Source organism: Anomalospiza imberbis, chromosome 8 (genome assembly GCF_031753505.1).
Source record: "Anomalospiza imberbis isolate Cuckoo-Finch-1a 21T00152 chromosome 8, ASM3175350v1, whole genome shotgun sequence".
Taxonomy (NCBI): domain Eukaryota; kingdom Metazoa; phylum Chordata; class Aves; order Passeriformes; family Viduidae; genus Anomalospiza; species Anomalospiza imberbis.
This window is the reverse complement of record NC_089688.1, coordinates 17,779,678-17,792,292: the sequence shown is the minus strand read 5'-3', so window position 1 is coordinate 17,792,292 and position 12,615 is coordinate 17,779,678. Positions and strand designations below refer to the sequence as shown.

At 41.3% G+C, this 12,615-nt stretch overlaps 1 protein-coding gene across 12 annotated transcripts in view; it reads right to left on the bottom strand.

Annotated features, from left to right (window-relative positions):
* Positions 1-12,615, bottom strand: part of WDFY4 (WDFY family member 4) — a 130,976-nt gene that overhangs the window by 111,787 nt on the left and 6,574 nt on the right. For 8 of the 12 annotated variants that reach the window (XR_011001376.1, XR_011001377.1, XR_011001375.1 and 5 more), the window contains exons 3-4: positions 6,014-6,174; positions 1,744-2,005 (exon numbers count right to left, since the gene is read on the bottom strand). Coding sequence is in view for 9 of the 12 variants with exons in the window: in XM_068197574.1 (XP_068053675.1) it covers positions 1,744-2,004 (261 nt within the window). In the remaining 3 variants the exon portion in view is untranslated. Of the gene's footprint in view, positions 1-1,743; positions 2,006-6,013; positions 6,179-7,605; positions 7,792-7,870; positions 7,895-7,956; positions 8,726-12,230; positions 12,574-12,615 lie in introns of those variants that run through there. The other 4 variants (XM_068197569.1, XM_068197566.1, XM_068197570.1 and 1 more) reach the window with 4 other exon arrangements.

Sequence of the window (12,615 nt, the reverse complement as noted above, 5' to 3'; positions counted from 1 at the left end):
CCTTCCTATTCCATGGTTCATGGAGAGATGTTAACTCAAAACCTGCCATGTAATAGAACGTTCTGATACTTTCTGAGGCACCAAGAGGGAAGATACAGAAGGCACATTAAAATTACTCCCAGCCCAGGTCTGAATCACGAGCAGATGGCTGACATTTCCCTCCCACCCTTTTTCCTTCTACATCAAGGAGTATCAGTGAGTAACGAGCCCCCGCACCCCAGGTGTCTCCTGCTTGGTGACCCCTCTCTCTGCCCAACTGAGTAAAAGCTAAAGCACTAAAACAAAAAGGCAGAGATGCACTGGAATCTGCATGATCAGAACAGGAAAGTAAAAGCAAGAGAAAAATCTTCCAAGGAAGGAGAGGACTTACACAGAGTCCATTGTTAAACAGGGGGAAATGAGGTCGTTTCTGTAAGAATTTCACAACATGTGCAACCACAACTGAGATGCATTTCCCCAAGCCAGCAGAAGGCTGGTATATGAAGGGAGTAAAAGTCATGTGGGGAAGGACATGATCACTAAAAGCTAAAGGGCAAGGTCCTCTACAATGTACTCTTAAATGAATGATGCAAAGCCAAAAATCACACTTCTGGACCTTAATGCCTACAAAGCAGTGCAAAGCCCCACTATCATATCTAAGAAAAGTGGAGAGCCTAGGGCACAAAATTTAGTGTTAAGCTAATGAAAAATTCAGTTCTCCATTATGAATATATTTGGTAGCAAAGTTTCCTTTGAGAATTTAAAAGCCCCTTTTTGCAAGCATTACTGAAATTCAGGAAATCAGTTTCTACAACCCTAAGGCTTGTGAAGTTCAGCCCTACAGAAAGGAAACTCATGATGGATATGCATATGTACAACATTGCCAGTCCCACAGCAATGCTCATCTTGCCTCCTGGGAACAACTGTCCTTTGGCCCTAAAGTACTGGTACTAAAATTTATTCGCTTATTTATCGTGACATGTGAGAAACTACTGCTGTGCTGTCCAATTTTTAATTCCTAACACTTCTACATTTTATAAATTTTATCACCCTTGTTCAGCTTTCTTGGTTCTTTGAAAATTTCATTCCAAACAATTATCAGCACATTAAAGGCATTCTTGCTTTTCATACTTAGTTAAGGATCAGTAAATCTAAAGGTGTTGTATATAATCTCATCTCACCACAACTTGTTATTTCATGCTAGCTACATGGTATTCAAAAACTAAAGCTCTAATAGAACTCAGAAACATGGAGATCTTAAAATTTCAATTTAATTGTAAATTTGAGGCAAGAAAACCTCAATGGAAGAATTTCACATAGAGCCTATATAGAGCAATATATTGCTTATGAAAGCAGGAGGAAGCAGTTTAGACAGGCAATCTTCTATAGCAAGGCCTGTTTGTTGGGATGAGTTAATGCCCTAGAAGCATTAAGGATGCATGTTTTCCATGGACCTTCAAGAGGAAGTGTGCTGGTTTGGTCTGGAGTAGAGGCTGGTCTAGTTTCAATGGAGCTGTTTTGGATTTGTGCTGCACACAGGGCTGGTAACAGAGATTGTTGTCAGTGCTGAGCAGGGCTCACACAGAGCCAAGGCCTTTTCCTGCTGCCACACTGGAGAGAAGGTGCCCAATGGAGTAAAAGAATTGGTCACCTAGAGGGATCCTGCTTCAGTTAACTACCCTGGCTGTTTAGGTGACCACAGAATGGATAAGGCAAAAGAAACTCAAATTGTCATCTGCACCAAAGGCAATAAAGAGAACAAACCTTTAAGAAGAGGGGAAGAAATTCTAGCAGCCTTCTCTGTTGATCTTCTGGGATGAGAAATGGAGCCACTTGTTCATATTCTACAAACTGTTTGCCTAGAGTCTCCCACAGGAGGGTATGGCTCTGGGGTATCTCGTCCTTGCTGTGTGCAGGCTGCTCCAGCACTTCTGCTGTGTCTCCATCATCTGGGCTCTGCTCCTGCTCTCCTGCATTGTCAGGTGACTCCTCCAGCTGCCACATGAGTTCAGATGCTTTGTCCATGCTGAGATGAGACCAGATAAATATACTGTGTTATTTACACCTCTTACCAGTCAACTCTCCCAAGAAATTAGACACTGACAGTTTTAACTGTTGGAGCTAGAGTTTAGAAATACAGAAACATTCTCAGTCACTGACTCTTTTCCAATTTTAATGGCAAATCAACCTGCTCCTGGACAAGAACATTACTACCCTACAACTGCATGAACAAGCTCTCTTCCATGAGATGTATGCATATGATACACAAGTCACCTGGGCTATGGCAGAACAAACCAGTAAACCACACAGCAAATCTGGATTCCAGCCCCAGCTTTGTCACTGAGGCAGATCCTCTCCCTTGTACCTCAGCCTCCCCAACTGTAAAAGAAGTTATAACTATTACTATTAGCATATCTGCACCAGAAGAGCACTAGCCAAGAACCAGGTTACATTTCATTGAGTATGGATGCTAAATCTAGCTGCACATCACCGATATACCCCCCACCTAGAGTGGGGCTGAAGCCCATCTGGAATAGTAGCTGTGTGGAAAACCCAAAGATTCCTCACAGAGCTGTTCTGGCCCAAAGAGGCAGCAACATTCAGATTCCTCACAGAGCTGTTCTGGCCCAAAGAGGCAGCAACATTCAGTTCTTTGTTGTGGCAGAGGTACAGCTCTGTACAATAGGTATTTTCACAACACCACTGCTTGTTCTGCTGATCCTGTAAACTGAAGTGGATTTGCTGCAATGAAAGAGCACTGTGCTTCTGGCACTCTCATTTCCATCAAAATTAAAATGGGTCCATCTTACACTACACATCGAGGAGTGTAGTAGGAAAATACATCCTTCTGGTACCCTTATCTCAACCCCAAGTTCTCTCATCTACTCTACAGCCATGTTTTCATCCATAGTGTTCTGGGGGCTTACTCAGCCCTATTTCTTTGCCACAGCCTCTGTGAGCTCACCCTGCTATGCTAAGCCTACGCCATGACAACACTTACACCAACAGAGATCAGGCTTCTCCAGTTTCCATCAAAGTCATCCATATGCTTACTGGAGTCTAGGTCATTGTCTGACTGCTCCTGGGACTACAACAGGACAAATTATGACAGTGTGGGTGGGCAGATGGGAGCTGTCACCAAAATGAATGTAGCTCACTTTGCTTAGCAAGTATATAATTTTCTAAGAGCTCAGAAGAGTCTTTAACAAATCATTACCTCTCAAAGAAAAAAAAAAAAAAAAACAAAAAAAACAATGTGTCTTCATTTCTGGGAAATAGGTTCTTTCTCTACAGTGTCTCTTGGATTGTCATTTCAATAAAAATGCCAAAAAAGCAAACATAACTAAAATCTGAGTCAGATCTGCACTACCAATACATGCATACATTAAAATAAATTTTAAAAGACAGTATTATGAGCCTGGCTTAGAATTATGAGCCAAAACTACAACAGCATTTGGGATTCTCTTCCTTCATCATCCATCAGTTACACAGCTAGCTTACTGCTTGCATTCTGCCCACTCCATGTCCGATGAAGCAGTCTCACTTCCACACTCCTGCAGTAGCTCTATACCACAGATAGGAAGGGCAGGGCATTTATCTTGTCACTGTGCGCCACACTACCTGCAGCAAGATGATGGTCCCAGCAGACACCTGTGCTTAGATGCAAATGCTGGTCCTTCACACTACACCACAGGCTAACTTACTTTACCACAGCCCATACTCTGTCCTTTGCTAGGAGATGGAGGCCTATATAATTTTGATCAGTCCCCAAGGAACAGTCAGTCTAGAACTTCCTATCTCCACAACATTTTGTGTTTTGCTGCTGTTGTTTTCTTTAATTATCTGTATTAAGACAACGAGCCCTATGAGAAGAAAAAGTGTGGTGACTGCACAGAGTAAACAGGAAGACTCTGTTCCTTGTGACTGTGTGGGAGTTACTTTTGTCATATGTTATACTTAACTCTGGTGTGGGATTTTGACCCACTTGAGTCATCCTGAAGCTGTGTGTTGGTTGAGAAAGCCTGGGTGCTGTTCTAGCAGTGAGCATAGTTCAGTAATGTTTTTAGTGAGGCTCAACTTGGATCCCAAATAGGAGAGCCATTCTCTTCCTCAAGGAGATCTCTCCCCTTGGAAGCTACTCTGCTAAGCCTAAATCAATGCTAACGAGTCACTCACTCCAGTGCCTACATTCACCATGGTCTTCTGCACAGAGAACCCCAAAGTGCTTTACAGAGGGATTCTATAAATGGTGAAACTTAATCATGGAGAGGTGAAACAAAGTGCTTCCACTGGCCTCAAAAGCAGGTCAGTGACTGATGAGTCAACTCCCTCAGCTGCACTGCATGGCCCTGGAAATGTGGTTACCAATTTTCTCTTTCTATTTATACTTGACAGAGAAGGCCTTTCTTGTTGGTGGCACAGTTAAAGCAAGCAGGGACAGCCTCTCCAAGTGTTCACTCCGTGAATCTGTGTAATGAAAGAGTTCATCCCAGCTCCACAAAAACTCTTACAACCAGTTACTCACAAACAACTTCCTTAGTGAAGATCAACTTGTAACAGGCTATGTGAGACGTTTAAAGGGTATGTGAATCACTTTAATCTCCAAAACCACATGAAAGCAAAAGGAAGATTATGATACTCCTTGGTATTTATTCCAACTATCTAGACTACAAAAGCTATATCAGACTAAATATCAGCCCTCCAGTATTAGTCTGTTGACTCTACTTGCACAATATGCTTTAAATATTATTTCTACTAGAAGCCTTTTCTCGCATCTGCAATTTGATTAGGACTTTTAAATCCTTTCAATTTTCTCTTCATCTGGAAGGACAATTAATCTTCTAGACCAACCACAAAATCCCAAAGCTCATCATTCAAATATCTTTGGTATTAAGGATAACTTAGGTATTTTGAAAAGGTCTTATATGTTGTCTCTTGCACACTCCACCACTTGTTCTGATCCTCAGTGTAATTTAATAGCTTATTTCAATTTTGGTAAGTTTTTTGTTTGATTCTTGATTAGGTTTGACGAAATACTTTTTAATAAGTATCACAATTATACAAAAAGTAAACACTAAATAATAAATATTTTAAAAGATATAAAAGTGAAGTCTAATCAAATAAATCTGATAGTATAATTCAGAATGCAGTGACAGGTTACAGAGAGAAAGTGGAATTTAATCATGTATTTTCCCTTTTTTTCTAAATAAATCCTGTGTGAAGTCACACAGCATAGTGACTACATCTTTCCACACTGAAAAGACAGAAGGAAAGAAAGGCCTAACCAAAACTGGCAGAAGGATCAGCAGAATACTGTTACTAACAGCTAACTAGTTGAACAAGCATGATTTTTAATGATATTTTAATTATATTTATCTGTGATTACCCCCTTCAGCAGTTCATAGAAGGATCCCATTCAGGTAAAAAAATCACAATTTTCACCAAGACTAAATAAGAATCAAATCTCATACCAAAATTCAAACCAAAATTGGACCCCTTTTTACAGTAAGTATCTTTAAAAAAAATGTTAGTTGAGTATACATGGCAATCTTTAATCTCCAAAAGTACATGAACACAAAATAAAGACTGCAATTGGTCTCCTTATTTACTCCAACTATTCAGATAACAAGAGATACTAGACAAAATATCCGACCCCTAGTTCTAGGACTACCAGTTTTAAATATTCTTTCTCTAATATACATTTCTTGAATATTAGATTTCAGGATTCCATGGACTATCGGAAACACACAGCTCAGATCATCCCAAAAATCCAGTATGATACTCTTTTATATGCCCTTCTTTTAACTGGCAGCCAAGATGACTGTTTAATGAACACAGCTATGACAGCTAATAATTGTAAATGCCAAAAGCAGGAATTCCACTAATTCCTAAGGAAAACTGTCTTTGCACTGCAATTTCGGGTGAACTTGGACTGAAACCTTCAGTAATTGAAAGTAATCCTATCATAACATACCAGTTGCAACCAATATTGCAGTCTGTTCTGTCTGCATTCACAGAAAATCTCTTGACATACCTGGGCTCCTAGATTTGGTAGCTCCAATTGCAGTCAGTAACCATATCCAGAGAAATGATTGTTGCTGCTTCTGCCCTACTAGGCATGTTGGTGTATGCAGTAGCTCCCACTCTGCTCTTTAAACTTTCCACTGTGAATCACCTGATTAGCTGCTGCACTTGCTTCCTGGGGAAAGCAGAAGTGAAAAGCAAATGAACCACAGCTCAGGAACCATTAAGCTCCCAAAGCAATTTAGAACAGCTCAGCTAACACACAAACCTGGAAGGCACAGCATTCTTCTCCCTGCATCAAAAGTAACCAGGTATTTCCCCCTCTGTACCATATTCAAAAGGGGGAAGGGGAGTGGGATTTGTTTCATTTTGGTTTTAAGTTTAAGGTTTAAAAACATAATACAGCACCACAAAACTCATGCTCTCTGTGCAACAATCTATGGCCAAAGTCAGGCAACTACTGTAGTCCTTCCTCAAATGCTGCACCCTTAAAACAAATACATTTGAATGGCAAGGGGAACTCTGAGTCCCTGGCCACTTTACTGAAATGGTCAAGGCAGCTACTCAGATCAAGAGGCAAACAAGCACTATAAGCTTGCTGACAACATAAATGAACATTGATTAGATAGGAGCTTAGGGGAAGATTACTTCTCGGTTGTCTAGTTGCTTTTTTATTCTCCCTAATAACACATCTGAAAGGCTTTATAATGATTTTTTATGGGAAGGTGGAGTTTAAATATTTTTACACAGGAAATCCAAGTGTTTCCAACTGCTTCTCTCCAGCAATTTTATGGTGACCTTGAAAACCAATGGGATCATGACCTTACAGTGACTGAAACCTGAGGGGACTCTACCCTTGGTGGTTAAAGCCACTCGTTTTCTGTTAATATCTGCTTTATTCAAATACTTGAAACAGCATTCAGAAGGAAAATTAACCAACTTTCTCTTCCAACTTCACTGCATAAAGTGCTGCTAATCCAGGCTGAATACTTCTAGTAAGTCATAAGCCAGGATAGAAATTGCCTATATTCCACAGGGACCTCTCTTGATGCACTGGTGTTCCTGGCACAGAGCAATCCCAGAGGATAGTTCTCATCCCTTATGAGGAATACCTTGTATTTGAATAGAGGCATCAGCAAAATCATGGGTTCAGTTCATCCCTTTACACCTTATACTAGGATTTAAGCAGAACTGTAGCTTTGCTGCAAACAGAAATACAGATTTAGATCCCAAGGAAAAGACTCTCTGTATAGACTCTGCAGTCTATACATACAGTAGCCTCTAAACTGACCAGGTTTTGGAAAGCATTAACTAAATTTAATAAGTATAGTTTACAGACTGTTTACAAACTGCTAAGTATAATTTACAGACTTTTTTCAAGAAGATGCAAGGTCACTCAGAGCTATGCACACTCAGGGCAGCTCCAGTGAATGTTGCATTCGGCCACTCCAGTGAGCCCCAGAGCCACTCACAGCCCCATGCTGCACTGATGTGGCTGTGGGGCCTCTGACAGCTCTCAGCACAGGCAGAGCAAGTTCCTACAGCCTGTGAAGGTCTGTGCCAACACATCTGCTGCTTTCCTGCTGTAGGCCATTCGCATACCAGCTGATCCACTTCCAGCTGCAATCTAGCCCAACCCACACTGCTGAGATGAATGGCAGAAGCACAGAGATCCAAAAGAGAATATTAATACCAATCCAGAGAGAACATCACTGTCTTAGACTTCCTAACTCAGAATCAAACCTAAGTGTGCTCCATTTCCACCCTTTTACTGCCACTTTAAAAGCACAGGTCATTTGCAGCAGCCCTGCCACACTGTTTGGTTAAAGAGATTTATTTCCCTGAGATATTCCCAATCCAATGGTACCTCCTCACTAAATGATGTCAGGACTCAAGCAGACGCAATCGTTAGAACAGTCACAGCAGAGGAAGTACCATTTCTCTTTTTCATACTTCAATAACTGTTGACAGGCCTAAAAGTCCAGTTTCAACATGCCCACCCACTTAATCTCTGCTTCACTGGAGCAAAACAGATGTAATCAAATTATGTGTAGTAAAAATAACTCAAGGGGTAAAGACAAACATACAGTTCACATAGTAAGAAACAGCACCTCAACACCCTTTGTCAGCCTGGGTTGTTTATACTAAAAACCCCTTTGTAATGTTCCTCCACCTACAAAAACAGGAAGAAAAATCCTTCTTTGTCCTCTTCCCTATAGTCTCAGGGAAACAACAACATAAAAAAAAAAAAAGGCATGTCTCCCACATGCATTTGCATCTATGTCCAGGGCACCTAGTTCAAAGGAACCTTCACTTTGTTTGAGACATCTAGAAAGGGCACTAAATCTCCTGGTCTCAGGAGCCAGCTGTACCAACACCAGCTGGAAACTGCCATCTGGTAGGGCAGCACTGTGATGTAGGTCATCCATGGCCTGGTGGAGTTGGTGTCCTGCCTGAGCCAGACATGCAGCTGGCTTTCTGCGGCAAGGATCCAGAGATAATGGAGCTACAAGGCCCACCTGTCTCACAACAATCAATACTGTCCCCCATGTTACTTCTTGTCAAACTTCTCTCTTCTTTGCCATTCCAATCTCCACACACAAGTGGAAAAATAAGATTCATGCCTTTACATCTATGATACCAGCCACACCAATTTATCTTAGTGCTTGAGAAAGCAAAGAATCACAGTACTTCAGCCTGAGGCTGGAGGTCAGCTAATGCAGATTTCCCCAAAAACACACTTGAAGCATGCTTCACTTGTATTACAATCACCAAATGGCTGATGGCTAGAGCAAGAGCAGGCATGTCCTCTGGCTACTGCTATGCCATTGCCTTTGCCTGAGGGCTCATAGTTCAGCCCAACTGCAAACACAAATGGGATGGGGCTTTGCTGAAAAGCCTGTATTTCTCCCTTTAGCAGGTTTGTCTCCTTGTAGACATAAAAAAATAAAATTCAGCTGAATTTGCTGAGACAATAAATTTTTGTGCTGCATATTTGTAACCTTCAATCTAGAGAAAAAAGCAAGTTAAACATGTTCCTTTCAACATTTCAGTGTCCAAAAGTTGAATTAGCTGCAGGCTTTTCCCCACTCTTTGCCTTTCTTGCTAAAATTCATCACATTTTCTTGATAAAAAGAAAGTTGATTAAAAAATGTTCTTAGAATGATTATTCATTTCTTTAGGGAAGCGGCTGTTTTTCATTTTCCTCCCTTCTTTTCAGTGGCAGAACGGAAGCTGAAAGAGAAACCTCAGAGAAAGGCAACGCAGAAATTTAAACCATCTGCTTAACCATCATTTTCACTTATTTTTCTCAGCAAACCTTGAAATATGCAACGAAGGAGGCAATCAGCTCCTTCAGCCCATCCTCCCAAAGAAGCAAAAGCAGCAGGTACAAAGAAGCTGCAGGACTGGGGGTCTGAGCAGCTCAGCTCCTCTCCCTTGGGCACACGCACAGGGGAGGCGTGGGGCAGCAGGCGTACAGAGGCCACCCCACCGCTTTGGCTGGGTCTTCTCCAGAGGTCAAAGCCCTGGGGAGGTGGAAGGAAAAGACATCTTCTGTTGGTGCTACCAGGCAGCCCTGGCTGAGCCAGGGCCCTTTCTGCCCAGGCCCTTGGGCAGCACCACACCCCCACGGGGAAGAAGGCGCCACGTGCCAAAGCACGGCTACACCGTGCGGACTGCCAGGTAACTCGCGTGTCTGTGCACCTGCACAGGTGACTAACTTCAGCTTTAAATTAAATGGAGCTCATGCTGAGGAAACCGTGAGAGGCAGCTGGTGAAGTCATGCAGTGTATCCACAAGGAGAGTATTTCCTGCCTGCCAGCATCCCTTGCACCTGAGCACTCTCAGCGTGTATCAGGAGCCCCATACATCCCACCCTACTCTGGCACCACGGCTGTGGGTTTAAAAGGAGGGCAGTTTGCAGCCTTGGTACTGCCATCAAGCTCCTAATTGTCTCAGGAGTGATCAATTTCCTCAGCCCATGTTTCCACCTGAGCAAGGTCAGGAGTTCTGCAGCTGGTCCTCTGTGCCTCCTGGCACCCAGCCAGCAACTTTCGTCAGCAGTAGCAATGTTATGTAGTAAAGATAATTTGTCACTTGATTTTTGTTATTTCAAAATGTTTCATTGGAAACAAATTCCCTCCATCAACACAAATCTGTTAATCAAAATGATTTTTTCCAATGTTTTTGTTCAAACAGGAACCAGCAGAAGTGTATCCAATGGTCTGCATCTTATGTGTTGGGCTGCAACAGAGGTTTTCAGTCTTTCAAAATCTGTGCAATCCTGAGGTAGTTTCCTACAGACTATTATGCAGCACATGTAAATCAACTGTTTGATAGCCTCACCGTTTGATCATTTTTTGCCTCTGTTAAAATGAGTCAGGGGGCCTCACTGGATGATATAACTACAGAAGTACACTGAATAATTTTAAGCTACACTTTTTAAAAATTCTGTGCATAAATAAGTATCAAAACTATTCCAGAGTCAGTAAAATAACATCAACTTTTAAAAACACAAGAAAACAGAAGCCTCATTTAAAAATGGGTATGGAACAAAAGTGAAAACATTTTTGTTTGAAATTGTCAGACCCAAACAGAACTGAATAAATAGAATATTTTTTCCCCAGAGGGAAAAGAATACCAAAAGTAAACTTTTTTCTGGGAAGCTGCTATTTTGATTAAATGTCACCTACTGACTAGAAAAGCGTTGTGCAGGAAAATTTTAAGGCAACTTGACTGAACACATGATCTCCACACTAGAACTCATGTTACTCTAATGAGATTGAGGAAGTTGAAATGCTGGTGAAAAAAATATAATTGGCACACCAGTGGCATGCCCCCTCCTGTCCACTACAGGAGACACAGGAATTCATTGCTTTCTTATCAACTCAAAAGTTGTTGAATTAAACTATCATGACACAGATCTGCAGGATTCTTTTTTTTAATACTTACAAAGCAAAGTTAGACTTTAATACAGAATGCTTATCAGAAAATAGCACTCACAGGCACATGCAGATAAAAACACAAAATGTAATTCAAAACACACTTTGACCAAGAGCTGCTTTTCTTGGAAGATTTATTCTTATGTTTTTCTTGGAAGATTTACTCTTATTCTCTCTGCAGAAGGATCATCAAAATCTCTGCAGACAACATCACTTTCTTAAGTTTCATAAATGAGTCCTAGTTCCTGTTTTACACCCCCTTTGCTTTCTGCAAGGATGTTTTGTAGCTTGCACAACCTACAGCAACACTCATCATCATCTTAGAGGAAATAGGAAGCCTGAAGTTCAGGCTAAACAAATTAAACAAGATCCTTCAAACACAAGTATGACAGCAGACATTTTTCCAGCTATGATATGTCCCCTGCTAATAACTTTTTTTGGTTGGTTGGTTGATTGGTTTGGCTTTTTTTTTTTTTTTTTTTTTTTGCAGCTCCCAAGTCTACTGATAAACTCCAGCTCTTGTGACCTTGTTCTTCAATAAGCTGTGCTCCCAGAGAGACTCTGCACATATCCAGGAAGGCTGCTTTCCCACAGTCATTCCTGCTCAGGTACCTGCAAGTGTCTAATAAGCAAGGCTTAATAAGCTGTCACACCCTATTAATGGATAAGCCTGTTTTGCTATAGATATTCTTCTAGCACTGCAAACTAGTCTCATGCATCTTCCCTTTTCTTCAATTCTTTATTTATAGAACCAATACTCCAATTGCAATTGGTTTGCCATGTCATAAAAATTCAGGACAAAAGGAATGGGGATGAAAACAGTAGTTTTGCTATCTAGCATGTTCTGATTTAAAAAAAAAAAAAAAAACAAAACAATTCTTGAAGCTGAGTAGCTTCCCTGGGGACTGTTGCTTTTAGGGTGTTCAAATGACCCTGTTCTAGGTTGGTAAATAATAAGAAAAAAATAATCTTAATATCTACTTAATTTATAGCCAGATTCTACATTAGTGTTTGCTTTTGTGCTTGGAATGGGACTAATAAAGATACACAAAATTGCTGCTGCTCATCAGAGAGGTAATTTTAGTCCTGAAATAGAACCCGAGCACTGCACAAGGAGAAAATACTTTGTTAAGGGAGTAAATTAGAGCAATAAGGAACTAGTCATTGGCTGTGTGATCATTTGGAGCTCAGAGAATTCAGCAGAACTTGAAAGCAGAGCTGTCACAGCTGAGGTAGCTAACACATGCAGCAAAGGAGGAACTGGTAAAAGAATGCAGTCCTTACCTTGCAGTGGGGTTCACCACAAGAGGGAAGTGCAACAGGCTCCTCAGCAGCTCCGTGTCACACAGGAATCCCTTTTGCTGCTGTGCCATTGCAGGGCTGCAGAGCAGTGGCTCATGTCTGATAAAACAGAGAATTCCTTCTGCAAGGCTGCACGTTAGGATGCCAGTTCAGACACAGGGTCTCTAGGATCACTGCTCTCAAGAAATGCTTGGCTGTAAGCAGGGAAGTGTGAATGGCAGGCTTCACATGGAAGTCTACAAAGGCTTATTCAGTAACTAGAGTTGCTAAGATGTCTAAAAAACAGACAGCAGTCATAAGGTGAAACTTAAATATTGTTTTGTATCTCAGTACATCAGTCACAATACAGAGGCCTCTAATTTGAAGG